The sequence below is a fragment of the Ciconia boyciana genome, chromosome 1 (assembly GCF_034638445.1).
Source record: "Ciconia boyciana chromosome 1, ASM3463844v1, whole genome shotgun sequence".
NCBI lineage: Eukaryota > Metazoa > Chordata > Aves > Ciconiiformes > Ciconiidae > Ciconia > Ciconia boyciana.
Genome location: NC_132934.1, coordinates 219742551 through 219756263, shown reverse-complemented (window position 1 = coordinate 219756263; position 13713 = coordinate 219742551). Strand labels below are relative to the sequence as shown.

The window sequence follows — 13713 nt, the reverse complement described above, 5'->3', positions numbered from 1 at the left end:
TTCCATTCCCCAAACCTTTCCCCACGGCTGCGGGGGGAGGACCCAGGACAAGACGCCGAAATTCTCACCCCTTCCTTGGCCACCAGCAGCTGCTTCTCCGCATTGTGCTTCTTGATGTTGTAGTACTGGACCTCCACCTCGTGCGTCAGTTGGAGCCACTTCTGCAGGGCCTCGGGCGCAGCCCAGCTGCAGTGGGACTCCAGCTCCTTCTCCGCGTTCTTGAGCGCCATCCGCACCTGGGAGAGAACCGGCCGGCGCGGCGTTGCAGCAGCGGTGGGGACAGCCTGCCCTCCTGCAAGGTCATCCCAACCGCTGGCTGCCAAGCCGGTGCTTTTAAGGCACCAGAAAATAGAACAAAAAGACACCACGCCACTTAATCTTACTCGTGACAGAAGCAGAGGAGAGATTAGGAGGAGAGCTGGCATCCTGGTACTGCGGCAAGTGGGAGAGAGGAGCGCGGCAGGGCAGCCGTCCGACAGACAAGGCTGCTGCTGGGATGCCCAGAACACCCTGCAGCGCTTTCCCTTCGTCCTAAAGGCGAGCTCCTTCCTCAAAAGCTTCCAGCCAGCGCGACGCTGGCCTGCCTCAGCACCTCGGCTCTCGGGGGGTGAGCGGAGCTGACCTGGTCTGCCTCTTCCCGCCGGCTCCTCTGCCTCACAACGGCATGAACTGCACGTAAACCCTCCAGAGCTGGCAGCGCGATGCACAAGTTAGTTAAGAGAGAATTAGACTTTCGGTGAGGATATTCAGGGTGCTTATCTTAGCCTCTAGAAATCTCTGCAAAGGTTGCTGCCTGCCCGCAGGTCTGCAAAACCTCCTCCCGAGGCAGAATCGCTGACAACACTGTGCAGGCAATCGCCTTTTTTCTCTGCAGCTACTGAGCCAAACAGAGGGAGCTTGTCAAGAGACAACTTTCACACTGGAGCAAGATGATAGAAATATTTAGACACAAAACATGTGCTGCTTGGTCAGGAAAAGAAATAACACGTCTGGAATCAGCAGTTTCTGTAGCTTTCTGGGGGACTCTCCCTCCATCCCAGCTCAGTCTCCTCCACACACCATCAGTCTGGTCTCCTCCACACACTTACTTATCTTGCTGGAGATGGGAACGATTACAAAATTAGAAGAAAGTGGGTGACAAGCAAGTTGAAGATACCAAAACCTTACATAAAAGCATTCAGTGCTAGAGACCATCAAGAATTAACACTTTTCTTCCATTATACATGATGCGGAGGGACTTTAATCAACCTGAAGCCTGACACAAGCCCTGCCAGAAGTTAACGTGTTCCACACTGGAGAAACCAAAGGATGGTGACCGCAGGATCCAGGGACAGCACAGCGGTGGTGGACTGGACTACTCTTCAACCACAGCACCTCGAAGCTCAGGAGGAGTATACGTGTTATACACTCTACAACGGACTTTTTCTCGCTGTTAAAATAAAAGCCAACCCTAAGCTCCTTCAAGAGCTTTCACTGCCCCAGCGAGCCCTGGCCCACCAACGCGGAGCTTCTAGCAGAGGTGGAGCTGGGAGGGAAGGTCCAGCTGTGGACGGTGGGCTATGCAGTCAGGGCCACACACGTGCCACGGGATGACGCCTGGACGATGTCTGTCCCATTTTCTCCTTCTGCTCTTTAGGGCCCAGGTCTAAGAAGCACAGAGGCAGTGGCAGTACCCAGCGACGCGCTCGGGCTCTGCACAAGACCCTTCCCAATGCCCAGCGCACGCTTCCCACAACCGTGCTTACACCCACCCTTGCCTGGTGCTGGTGCCTCTTCGTTCCCACAGAGCACAGCCGCAAGCGGACTGAAGATAAGCATTTTTTTAAAAAGATTGCTCAAACTTGGATCTTTTCCCTTAACGTGTTATTTAACTCAGTCACGTCTCACCGAGTCTGGCACAGGCGTAATTTCTAGCGAGCCAAAAGCACCAGGTTACACACAGATCTTTGAAACCCCATGCTTTATCCTGGAGTACGTTTGCACGGTCCATCGAGAAGTAGCCAGGAGGCACTGCCCAGAAGAGGTCAACGACTTACATCACTTAGGTGAGATTTAGTCTTGTTGAGCATAACATTGCCTAAATCGTTCAAAAAGTTACGAATTCAGAATCGCAGACCCCAGGAAGGTCTGTTTTTTCCCCTCTGACACCAGCGGCACCAGGCACTGCTCCCACCACAGGCAGAATGCTGACCACGATCCACAAGCATCTGGGATTTAGGAATACAGAGAATAAGTGGGCAGGAAATCTGCCACGAGGTATCTGGGGTAGAGGAGTGCTCAAAACATTTACAGGAACAACATTTTTACGGAATGGTGGAAAAGGGAAGCGGTGCAGAACAACAGCCAAGGACCAGTGGTTGAGATGAGCCATCATACAGCAGTGTCCAGAACACAAACCCTCTCGGGTCTGCAGGGGAATCGGTACAAATAGGAGTCACTTTGTGTGTCTACATTGTCCTGTGAAGATTCCTAAGATCCCATTTTGACCACTAAGAGCAACGATTTATAAAGCGAGGAATGCCCTCTGGGTCTGCAGCCCCGGCTGGGTCCATGGTCTGGGGGAGGACGACCTAGCGAGGAGGGGGTCGGAAGGAACAACCCAGTACGGGAGAGTCCCATCCCAGAAATACACTGCTTCCCCATCTCGTACGCCCGGCTCCAGTAGGAGCTTCCGAACCCTCCAGTATCGTTTTAGTGATAAGAATCAATGGGTGCAAAAGAAGGTCTTGTTTTAATATTCCCTGGGAGCCAAGAATATCTTAAAATCGGATGAGTTTTATGGTCAGTGGGAGTGACTGGTTAATGTTATCTGTGGTCTACAGCTCGCTGGGAGGGTGATCGTGTTATAATCACACAGTGTGGGTCAGGTGGGTAAAACCAATACTCACCCTGTCAATGCATCCCTCCCGCAGGCCTCTAAGAAACAACAGAGAGGTTAAGTCACCTCTGGCTTTTCAGGTTTCTTAACAAACGTAAAGTGGAGGGGGAAGTGGAATGGATGAGACCCTGCCTTCTCCAAAAGCCAGGAGCAGGTCGGGTACAAGGGCTCGGGGTTACAAGAGGAAGGCCACGCATCCCTATTTAATGGCCCACAATACAAAAGGACCGAATTTCTGTGGGCGTGAACACGGACGCCCCAATGCGTGTCCTGAAACAGAGCTCCGTGACTTTGTGGAGAGGCTGGATGACCAGTTAGGAGGAACGATGTTGGATCACGAGGGCAAAGCTGGTAAGAGGCGCCTGCGGGTGCCTGGGCTGTCGTATTCCAAGCAGGAAGGAAACGTGCTGTTTGCTGACTATTTGCATACCTAGGCTGCGCTCCCTGTGGTTCCCCGGTTCCCTGGTGGCCCAGGACACTTGTTTCTCCCTTGCCAGTGGAAACCCTACATTCTTGTCTCGTTTTCTTCCCCATCCTCCGTGGTGGCACAGAAGACTGGGCACAGTCAGGCTGGGAGGATATCCTGGTGGCCCCAGAATATCCGAGGTACTTGCTCGGCTCATGCAATTCTGGCTCACACCATTTCAGTTTAAGCTGATCCATAAGTTCAAGTCAGATAAGAATTGTCCCTCAGGTGAAATAGGAAGCAGCAACTGGAGTCGTGGTTTTGGGCCTCTCTCGTAGGTTTGGGCAAAGGGCAGTGCGGAGGTCAAATGCCCCGATGCTCGCCCTTTGCCCCGCCACTGCAGGCAGGTGCCGTCAGCCATGTCTTTGACTTCCATTATTTCCCTATAGCTTTCGTTGTAGGTCTCGGGGTTTTTAGATGTAGGATTGGGAATGCTTTTTCTGACCTACGACAAATTATTTTACAAATGCTCTGTGTTATCCTTCTGGACAAAATGCATTTCATTTTTGCCAGCAGCAGCATTATACGCAATATTCTGTCTAGGCCTACGTTACCGTACGTAACCTGGGGACATGTTTTCCTGCTAGTCTAAACTTAAAACTAATGTTTTTGAGAATTGCAGACGAACTCTAACCTTGCTGTACAGATTCTAATCTACTGCTAAATTTCCTCAGAAGGAAGTTTCCTTCGTAAACCTCTCTGATCCACAAGAAAACAGGTCAAGCACAACCAAACTCATTCCAAATCTCTCCTAAAAGCATTAATAGATAGAAAAGAAAAACAGAAAGAGCTTATGGTTCGGAGTGGGAGTTAGAAGCCATCAGAGGGTGCAGCTACAGGTCAAGTTCAACGCCTCTGCTGAAGGGCAAGCTGGGACGGCGTGTGACAGCATCGCTCTCGAGACAGCACCCGCACGGTCCCCGCTACCCGACACACAAGCAGCGCCGATACAGGGGACGCGCAACGTGGGGTAGCGGAAGAAACGCTGGGATCTCTTCCTCCACAAAGGGGAGTGGAAAAGCAAAGGCGGAGGAGCATTATAAGCAGAACATCACTGGATTCCTCAGAAGGATGAAGCAGAGTGAGGAACTGCCTGCTGCTCTTGCCGGCACGCCTCGTACGTAAGTGTGCCCGTCTGCCTGAACCCTTACCTGCTCCAGTTCTTGCTCAGCGTATTTCTGCCTGCTCAGCTCATTCTCCGTGCCCTCCCGCAGTTCTCGGAGCCGGTGTGCCTCCTGCTTGGCGATGCTGATCTCGTCTTGCAGTTTCTTCTCCAGGTGCACCTTTTCCACCTCCACAGAGCGATGCTCCTCCTGAGCCTTCTGCAGCCTGCAACACACAGAGACCGAGCGCCCAATGCTGTGCGTGTCGGGCTATCTGTACCCAGCCGAAGGAGTCCACAGGGCAAGGGCTGGCCAGCCACAATCTAGACCAAACCTGCTCTTATTTACTCTGTGTTGATGTCAACAGAGATCTGTACTTGGAAAGTCAAGGAGAAAGTTCACCGTGCCCAGGAAGAAATTAAATTGTCAGCGCCACAGTCTCAACTTTATTTCATTTAATAAATACTCAGTATGTATTTTTCTTAATTTTCCAAAGCACAGCAAGATTTCCCTTAATAAGCCTCAAATTAATTTGAATTTTCAGCGTTTTTACAAAAGTGAAGACTTTTGCCTTTAATAAAAAAAAGGAGGGGAAGATCTGCCTGAGCAGCTATGACCACCCAGATGGGATGTCTCCATGTTCCCCTTGCAAAAACCTTCAAATTTAGACGTGTCTTAATCTTGCCTGGAAGTTATTATTTTTCCTCATGACAGAATTAAATCAGCAGGAATTACATATGGCAACAAAAAGTAGTAACAGATTACTTCTACCCATTCAGGAAGGGTCAACCGTTCAGCCTGGAAAGCCTCAGCCCTCTGAAGGAGACCACCGCAGCCACAGCGAGACGTTTCAGGCCTTCTACGACCTTTGCATTTCAGGGGAGTTGCACTAGCGTAAACCCAATCCTCGCAACAAGTTCAGGGAAATCAAATTAGCGTCAAGAATCAACCTGGCCCACGCAGGACCGAGCTGTCCTGGAAAGGGGTGGTGAAGTCTCTGGTTGTTGCCACCCAAAGAACCTCTAATGCCAGCAGTGCCTCTCTTAAATACAGTCCCAAACCCACGTGCTTCTAGAGGCACAGCCACTGCCACGGAAAAGGGGAAAAAAAAGATTTGGCAAATATTCGGTTGAAATGAAATGAAGAGGTTCACTTCATAATGAAGGTTCTACAAACCATGTTGAACAAGTACTACCAATGAAAGAAAAAAGAGTCTTAAAGGGCTTCTTCCTTTGCGAGAACCAGCCAAATGATTCAAATGAAAAATACTTTTTAAAATGATGGCAACAATTAAACCCTGGATCAAATTTCTGAGGAATGAGGTACATCTATCTTTGGATAACTTCAAATCAAGCTGAGACGAGTTTCCAGAACACGTACTTCAGCTACTGGATCGAACACAGCGACGTGCCGTGGCTTACGCTGTCAGAAGCCAGCTGCGTCAATCGAACAGTCCCACCTTTTCAACACGAACTTCTCTGTCAAGAGTCCCGGTTATCACAGTTGCAGATAAATCACTAAAAATTGGACAAAATCACACTGTAGGAGCGGCAGAGGCAACGCTATTTTTAACTCAGACCAAACTGAGGAAACTCCCGTTTTCTGCCACGAGAAGCAAAGCTCTGCTCCCCACCTACACCAGCCCCTTCTCCCTGCAGGCACCTCTTGCCCTGCCCAGGCACCTTCTCTACGGATCGGTGGGATCTTGGATAACGTGCTCATCTACACTGAAGCTACCAGCAACGTTTGTGACATTAGCAAGGCATCAGCTTAACCAGCAAAACCAGCCAGATCTTCAGTGACCAAGTAAAACTACCCATACAATGAAAAGACAAAGAACCATCCTAAACCCCCAAATGGAATCATCTTAGCCAGGAAAAAGTATTTCAAGGTCATAAAATCTTCCCCCACTTAAGACCGTCAACATTCAAACTGGAGAGCAAACCAATGAGCGATGTGCGGGGAGACGGACGAGAGGGGACAGCGAGGTCCGGCTCCGGGCGCGCTGTACCTGTCCTGCAAATGACAAATAACACACCTCGGGAGGGCACGCCTGGGCTCCCCGCGCGGCTCCCGCCCATTTACAGAAAGGAAAAAACTGATCCTCAGTCGCTACAGACGCGGCTCCCTGCAGCGCACGCAGAGGGGTCCGTCTTCCAGCCTCACATCGAAGGACAGCACTCGGTCGTGCTCGCAGCGAGACGGAGCACAGCCCGCGCGCAGACCCGCGGCAGGGACCCATCGCTACCTTTCGGGTCGAGAGTGAAGCCGCTCGCTGTCCCAGCCAAGGACCCCTCTTCCTCAGGCTCCTCCTCGGCACGCAGATGGCCATTTAAAACAGAGGGGACAGGCTGGACTCTCATCAGCCGTGATGTTGGCTCTCTTCTTGGAAAAGGCTCGTTTTCAATTTACAGCTCTGTTGAGAAACTCAAGTGTTTTTCTTCCCAATTTAAAGAGACTCTTGCCAAGACATTCCAAGTTTTTCGATAAACCCACGCTCTCTGCCCTGTGCATCAGCGCTAAAGCTCTTCCATACTAGGGCTGTAAGAATCCCAAACCACCAAAATATCTCTGTTTAAAGGAGAAATTCCCCTATACTATGACGCAGGATGGGAAGGAATTTTATCCTTAAGATAATTCTCAAAGGCACTCTAACATTGTATTTTCCCTTACTACCATTTTTTTCCTCACAGCAGAGCCCGTATTTTCTTATGTTGGTTATGGACGAAACCACGTTTTGTCTGTGCATTCCCGTTCAAACCCAGCCGACGGAGCCACACCAGTTTCACGTGCACTGAGCTCCACAAGACGACCAAGTGCCTTCAGAGCTGCGCTTGTAATGAGGGCAAGAAATGGAGACCTATCTGGGGGCTGCAGAATTCAGGAGCGGATCTTCAACACAATCAGTAGATCTTCAATGCAGATCTTCAGTCAGCAGCAGGATGTGCTAAGACATGAACTTTTTTATCTTGATGGGTCATTTAATTGACTGGAAAGTGTCACTGTTGAAGAATGTTCTCCAAAGGTATTTTGAAGATGAACAAGAAATGGTTTTTTGTATCATTCTTCCCTTCCCAACTCTTCAAGAGCGTATCAGAGTTGTTCATCAAGTAACGGCGCTAGCAGCTGTAGGCAACTGGAAAGGCATCACATGCCTTCCAGAGGTCTGCTCAGCACTGGATTTCAATGAGCCAGGAAAGGAGGTTACTTCAAGCTCTAGCAAAGAAGTTTCTGAGCAGAACTTCAGAACAAGTCCATGGGAACGTGCTGTTGGAAGCTTTTGCCATTTCCGCAGGGGCTGAGGACCACAGCTGAGCCTTGCTGGGGTGCGAGGATGAGGAAGCAAAGGCGTATTCCCCCCTTCAGAGGAGAATTAGAACAATTCGCTGCCAAGATGCCCCATAAGGGCCACCTCCCACTTCTTCAGCTCCAGCTCGGTGCCCTTGGCAGAGGACAAGCTGCGCACCCTGCAGAAACATCGCAAGCTGCTCTGGGTTAAGACTTAAGCTATGCTTAGCATACACGGTTTTGTGTTTCTTCCTATCCGGCTTTAGAGCATTAGTTAAACTTCCCAGGCACATCTCCTTGTTTACGTGGCTCTGCCCTCAGCAGCAGATCCCAAGGTCGTTCCCCACACGGCACACTCACAGCAGCCAGCGTTTGGACCTCTGGTGTGACCTGCTCTTCAGTGACAGCCAGCAGAGACCTCCCGCCCTGGCCGCAGCCCTGCTGCTCCAAGAGACGGACGTTGAGAAGGAATTCCTGTGTCCTTCTGGCTGTAGAAAAAGAAAATCTTTTCCTTTGGGGTACTTCCAACTTGTAATGTAAAATCACACAAAGCTCTGTGAAACCAGCTGTGGATTGGAGCCGGCTCCATGGTAGGCAGAGGGGAAATGCACTTTATTCTATCTCTACGCCAAAAAGAAAGCAGGTCACGTATCCCCATTACTGCCGGGGGAACGTGCCCACTCTGGCACCATCACCTTGGCACTCTCTCAAGTGTTTGCCCTCCACGTAGACACCAACTGATGCGATCACACTCGAAGAAGAAAGGCTTTCGAGCAACGCTCACGTGCGGGACAATTCCCTGATGGCTATCATGAGCACGTAGGCAAGAAATCAGGCCGCAGTCTTGTGGGTACGTCGTACGGTTTCCAGAGACGCGGCTGCTTGCCAAAGTCTCCACGGCAGGTCGACAGCCTCGGGATCCGGGCGTTTGCACAGGTCGCTCGTTACACCACCCGTGAGCGGCCAGCACGCGTACCTGGGGCCAGGCGCCGCTTTCGGAGAAGCCACTGGGAACGTAGCCGTCAGCTTATATGGCAGCCAAATTAAGCTTTATCCTCCAAAATTACACTTAAAACTAATGAAAAATAGTTACAGTCCAAGACTATCATGCTCTGTTATTTGCTAAATCTGCCCTTAAAAAATCTTCTTGCCAGAACCCCCACTGGTTTGTCATCAACAGTCTTGAATGCTCTTTTCCTTCCTAGAAGACTCCTGTGCCTACAGAGGGCCTCTTGTGCAGCCCGTTCTCCGATGAGTGGTTTTACTGGAGCCAGTACGATCTTTTCTGTGAGTAGAGGTCACGTTCCTGAAGCTACGGTATTTTGCCCAGGTGCCTTGAGTTCAACTATTCATATGTAATATTCCAAAATTATTTTTTTCATTCTTCCCAGGCGACTCTCCTGGATTTAGGTATCGCTGTGCAGGCAGGGAAGCACGGACTTTTACATATGGCTCAAGGAATTCAAGAGGGTTGTAATTCCTCTCCTTGCTTCCACGGTTTCAGCATGCTGTGTCCCCATCAAAAGCCAGGGTGAACCAACCTGATCAGCCTGGATGACAAATTCTAAGTGAGTGGATTGCCTCACGCTCCTTTAAGAGGCTCCTCTGCCCCTCTAGGTACCAGATTTACGCCGTAATTTCAGGGGGTGAGGATCCCAACATACTTTCAGTATAAGTCAGACTGGGAGTAGAAACCACTGTACATTTCACTGCTCCTATATAATTAAACATGGTAAATAAATAGGAAGTACCTATTTGAAATAAGACAACACACTCAGAACGAAGAGCGACCACGGCCGAGTACAGAAGGAGCGCTCCCATCCATTTTGCTCAGTTGGATGTTTTGCTCCTTAAAGCAGCGGAGTTCTGAGCGTAGGGAGGAGAGCTCTCACACGCCAACAGCAGCAAAACTAAACGGAGTCGAGTCTTCCCAAAAATTCAGAAACTATTTTTTTGAACCAGTAACAACCGTTAGAGCAGAACTAGGACTCAACAGACAAAACACAATCTAAAACCAGCACGAAAAGGAAACAAAACCGCATGGGAGCACATACAGCTACGCTCGACTACGCGTCAGCGTGTGCTGGAGCCCACCTCGGAGCCGGAGATGCTGGTGTTGGACACTGTCGCTTTGCTCAAGGGGCTTCGCTGCCACGTTTCAGGATTGTAGTAAGGCGAGGGAGGTTCTTCTACCACCCAGGCCTTCAGGCGGCACGCCCCAAGTACAAATAACTAGCACGTCACCACCAGAGAGCCGGTCCAGTGAGCACGCACGCATCTTTACGTGTAGCCCGGTAACGAGCCGGGCACCCCTTCGAGCTGTTAAGATGGGTTGGCAGGTTTGCTGCGGCCGCTCCAGAAGGTGCTGACTCTGGTACACAGCACCAGGTGACCGCTGCACAGAAGCACACAGCTGAAAAGAAAATCTTTCCTGAAATCTAAATGAGGAATAACCTTGCAGGAAAGATCAACAGTTGAATGCTCCAGCCGTGTGGACGCATAAAGCCTACCTTTCTTGAAGGTCATGGAGAGACTGTTCAGCTCTGTGGAGTCCCTCAAGGTCTTTCATCATCTTCTTCATGTGCTCCTTCGAATAGCGATTCTGGATGTAGGCGAACCAGCAGCCACCCACGCCGATGACGATGGACACCACGAGCATGAAGTCCTTCAGGTGGTTGTGACGAGTTACTGGAAGAGAACCAGAGACACTGCTGAATTCAGAAGAACATGCGAATTAACTCTGCAATGCTTCGCCCACACCAGAGCCAGGCATGAGAACTTAGAGATGAAGTTAGAAGGAATTGTGGCCCAGCTTTCAGCACGGGAAAAGACGAGCTACATCGATATTTAAGGGAGAAAAAAGAACCTTGACAACATTTATTCAATTTGAATGGGGAAGCAAAAAAAAAGATGAAATTCAAAATCTTATAGATCTAATTTGCCTGGCAATGCATGATACAGGAGAGCCCCCACATAGGAACCCCCAGAACTGCTGTGCTCTTTTAAGGACAATACACATAACACTGAATACAAAGATATAAGACCTAAGAAGAAAATAACTTTGTTGAAAAAATATGACTGTGATCATAGAGGTAGGGCAGATCAAGTGTCAAATTGTCAAGCTGCAAAACTTTCCATCAGAATTACACCTCAATGTGGAAACCCCCTTTTTCAACAGTTAGCAAAACGGTTACTTTAAAAAAAAGTGTGGATGATGTGAGAGAACGGAAGTAAAGAAGTGGGGGTTTTGTTTAGCACTTAGTTAAGGAAAAATCCAAAACCTCGATTCAAGCAGAACTTTTTTACTCTTTACTAATTATCAAATCCTCAAACAAGTCTGCACTGAGAAAGCTAAAAATGAGAAAGAGCAGCTTAGTCAAGCTAGCAGCGACTAAACATTCAGTACCTACTGGTTTTAAACTGAAAGAGGGGAGATCCAGACTAGACCTAAGGAAGAAATGTCTTACGCTGAGGGTGGTGAGACCCTGGCCCAGGTTGCCCAGAGAGGTGGTGGATGCCCCATCCCTGGACACATCCAAGGCCAGGCTGGACGGGGCTCTCAGCAACCTGCTCTGGTTGAAGATGGCCCTGGTCACTGCAGGGGGGTTGGATGAGATGGCCTTCACAGGTCCCTTCCGACCCAGGCCATTCGGTGATTCTACGACCCCACGCGTTGCCAACCCCCAAGCACAACCTTCCGCTTGCACTCCACGCAGTCCTGATACCACCAGTGACCCAGCACCGCTTCCCGGCACAGGCTCCTCTAAAACACACCGATGTCCCAGAGGCTTTTACATTAGGCTCGACGTAGATGCATAAAGAGAAGCGCGAGCAGCGAAGGGGTGCTCCTCCGAGAGCAAACGCTGCGCCAGCTCCAGCAGCCCCCGGCTCTTCCACTGGACCGGCTCCGCGCGACGCTACTCGGATGGACAAGCCCGACGGGAGAATTTAGGTTGGCAGCTACAGGGGAAGCAAAAGAGCTGTTACAGGCACAACGAGAAAACCTCTTTGCTTCACCTGAAGCAGGAGCAGAGGGCTTTTAAACACGGAAATGTAGGTACACAACCTGCCCCCTCCCCTTGCTGCCAGCCCTGAGAGCACAGAGCGGCTTCGGCGGGCTGGGGACAGCCAGGACATCTCTGGATTCAGAGGGGAGAGCAGGCAGAGAGCTGCCAACGGGCCGCAGCCAGGGAGGGGCCCTTTCTTAGAGGAATTGCCAACGATGTGCCGTAACACAACCTCACAGTTACTCTAAAAGGGGTCAGAAATGCTATTTTCCCCAAAGCGATGCAACATCCCTTCCTCTGCCCTGCACCTGGCCCGGAGGACACCTCAGCTCAGCATGCACGAGATGGGCTGCACCCAAAGCAGCACCCACTTCCAGAAGAAAAACACTTGAGCGAGGCGAGTCCTCGTTGCTGGATCCTCGCAGCAATACCTGCCTGCCCACGGGGCAAACGGGTTGCGGTGGCCCGGCGAGCACGAGCAGGACTCTCCAAAATGAGCTTCTCACTCGCGCGTCAGGCTGACGACGAGCATGGCACGGAGGGGTGTCCTGGCACCGGCACGTCACAGCGGTGAGGAGAGTTTAAACCGGATGGGAATTGCACCCTGTCGTTTTCCAAAATGAGCAGATGTGGAAAAGCCAACGACCAGACATTTTAAAGATGACAAAAGAAGTTTACTGTGAATAGTGTTTTTTCACATAAGAATTTTAAAACACTTTAAGACACCCTGCTTGGGTCCCTTCCTTTCTGCGCACCGCAGATGAGCTTACGTAAATGGATTAAGCGTAAAATCCCACCGGGGCTGCACGTTTCCCAACAGCTTTCGTTTCGGGACTGTCAGGGGACTTGTGAACGTTTATGCAAGGCACCGCTATCCGCACTTGCCGACCGATTTCCATCACGCCCCCGAGAAACCGGCTCCTTCATCTTGCGCAAAATCCTTCAGCTCTTCTTTCCAGTTAGGACGCCGCATTGACTGCTTTCTCGTGAACCGAGAAGCAACAAGATGACTGTGGTGGCTCTCACTGCAAGGAGTTTCTCCAAAAAGCCTGTCCATCTTATTTGAAGTTTTAGACTTTAAAAATGTGTTGATTATACCAAATTTGAAATGGATCTCTACCAACAGAATTTTGACCCCATTTTAATAATTTTAGTGAGTAACGTCACTGCCTTCCCAGCATGATAATATAGATCAAAGAGCCCCCCAGGGCCTCAAATTCATCTTTGCTACCTTAAAATATAACTAACAAACATTATTTTGGGGGAAAAAACCCCCTTCCCTCAAAATGACATACACTTAGCAAATTTAGGGCTTTCACTTCCCTTCCTTTTAATTTGTGTAAGCGTTTAAAGGCTTTTCCAGTATATTAAGGTACGTGCTTTTCGGCGTGCTTAGGTCCAAGCATCAGCTTTGCACAATGCAAGAGAGAATTGCCCAACTGGCCTTTTCAATCTGAAACTTGTGTTTATCACATCACAGCGAAGTTACGGCTCTGAAAGACCACGTTTGAAGTCTCTTACTGGGTCTACTGAGCTACGGTCAAATCCCCAACAGGCAGTAAAGAGAGACAGAACTTCGCAAAGGCACAGTGGTGGTTCCTCCCAAGGGAAGGGATTAAGATATGACCACTCTGTTCCCCAGCAACAAATTAATACGTTCATTTCTACCTCGGACACCCCCTCTGCTCACTCAGCACTCGTGTTCTCTCAATTTTGTGAGAAATCCCAAGAGGTGAAACGTGAAGGATGCACAGCACAGCATAAGAATCCAGTCTCTTTTCCCCAGGAAACTCAAGAACCAGGTAAATTACACCAGGAACAGAGACTTCACCTTGTAAGAGGAGGTCTACAGACAGTTCTCAGGCTGTAGAGAAATAACTGGTGTCAGGTCTCTTGTCAAAACCTCTAACAAAAAGTAAAAAAAAAAAAATTACTTCCATCATTTGGAGGGATGAGGACTTTCATAGCTGA

General features: G+C 49.8%; 1 protein-coding gene across 14 annotated transcripts in view; it reads right to left on the bottom strand.

The window, feature by feature from the left end:
- STIM1 (stromal interaction molecule 1) overlaps positions 1-13713 on the bottom strand; it is a 105165-nt gene that overhangs the window by 19391 nt on the left and 72061 nt on the right. For all 14 annotated transcript variants that reach the window (XM_072851045.1, XM_072851052.1, XM_072851047.1 and 11 more), the window contains 3 exons: positions 10246-10423; positions 4496-4673; positions 69-236 (listed from right to left, as the gene is read on the bottom strand). In XM_072851045.1, coding sequence (XP_072707146.1) covers positions 69-236; positions 4496-4673; positions 10246-10423 — 524 coding nt within the window. The remainder of the gene's footprint in view (positions 1-68; positions 237-4495; positions 4674-10245; positions 10424-13713) is intronic.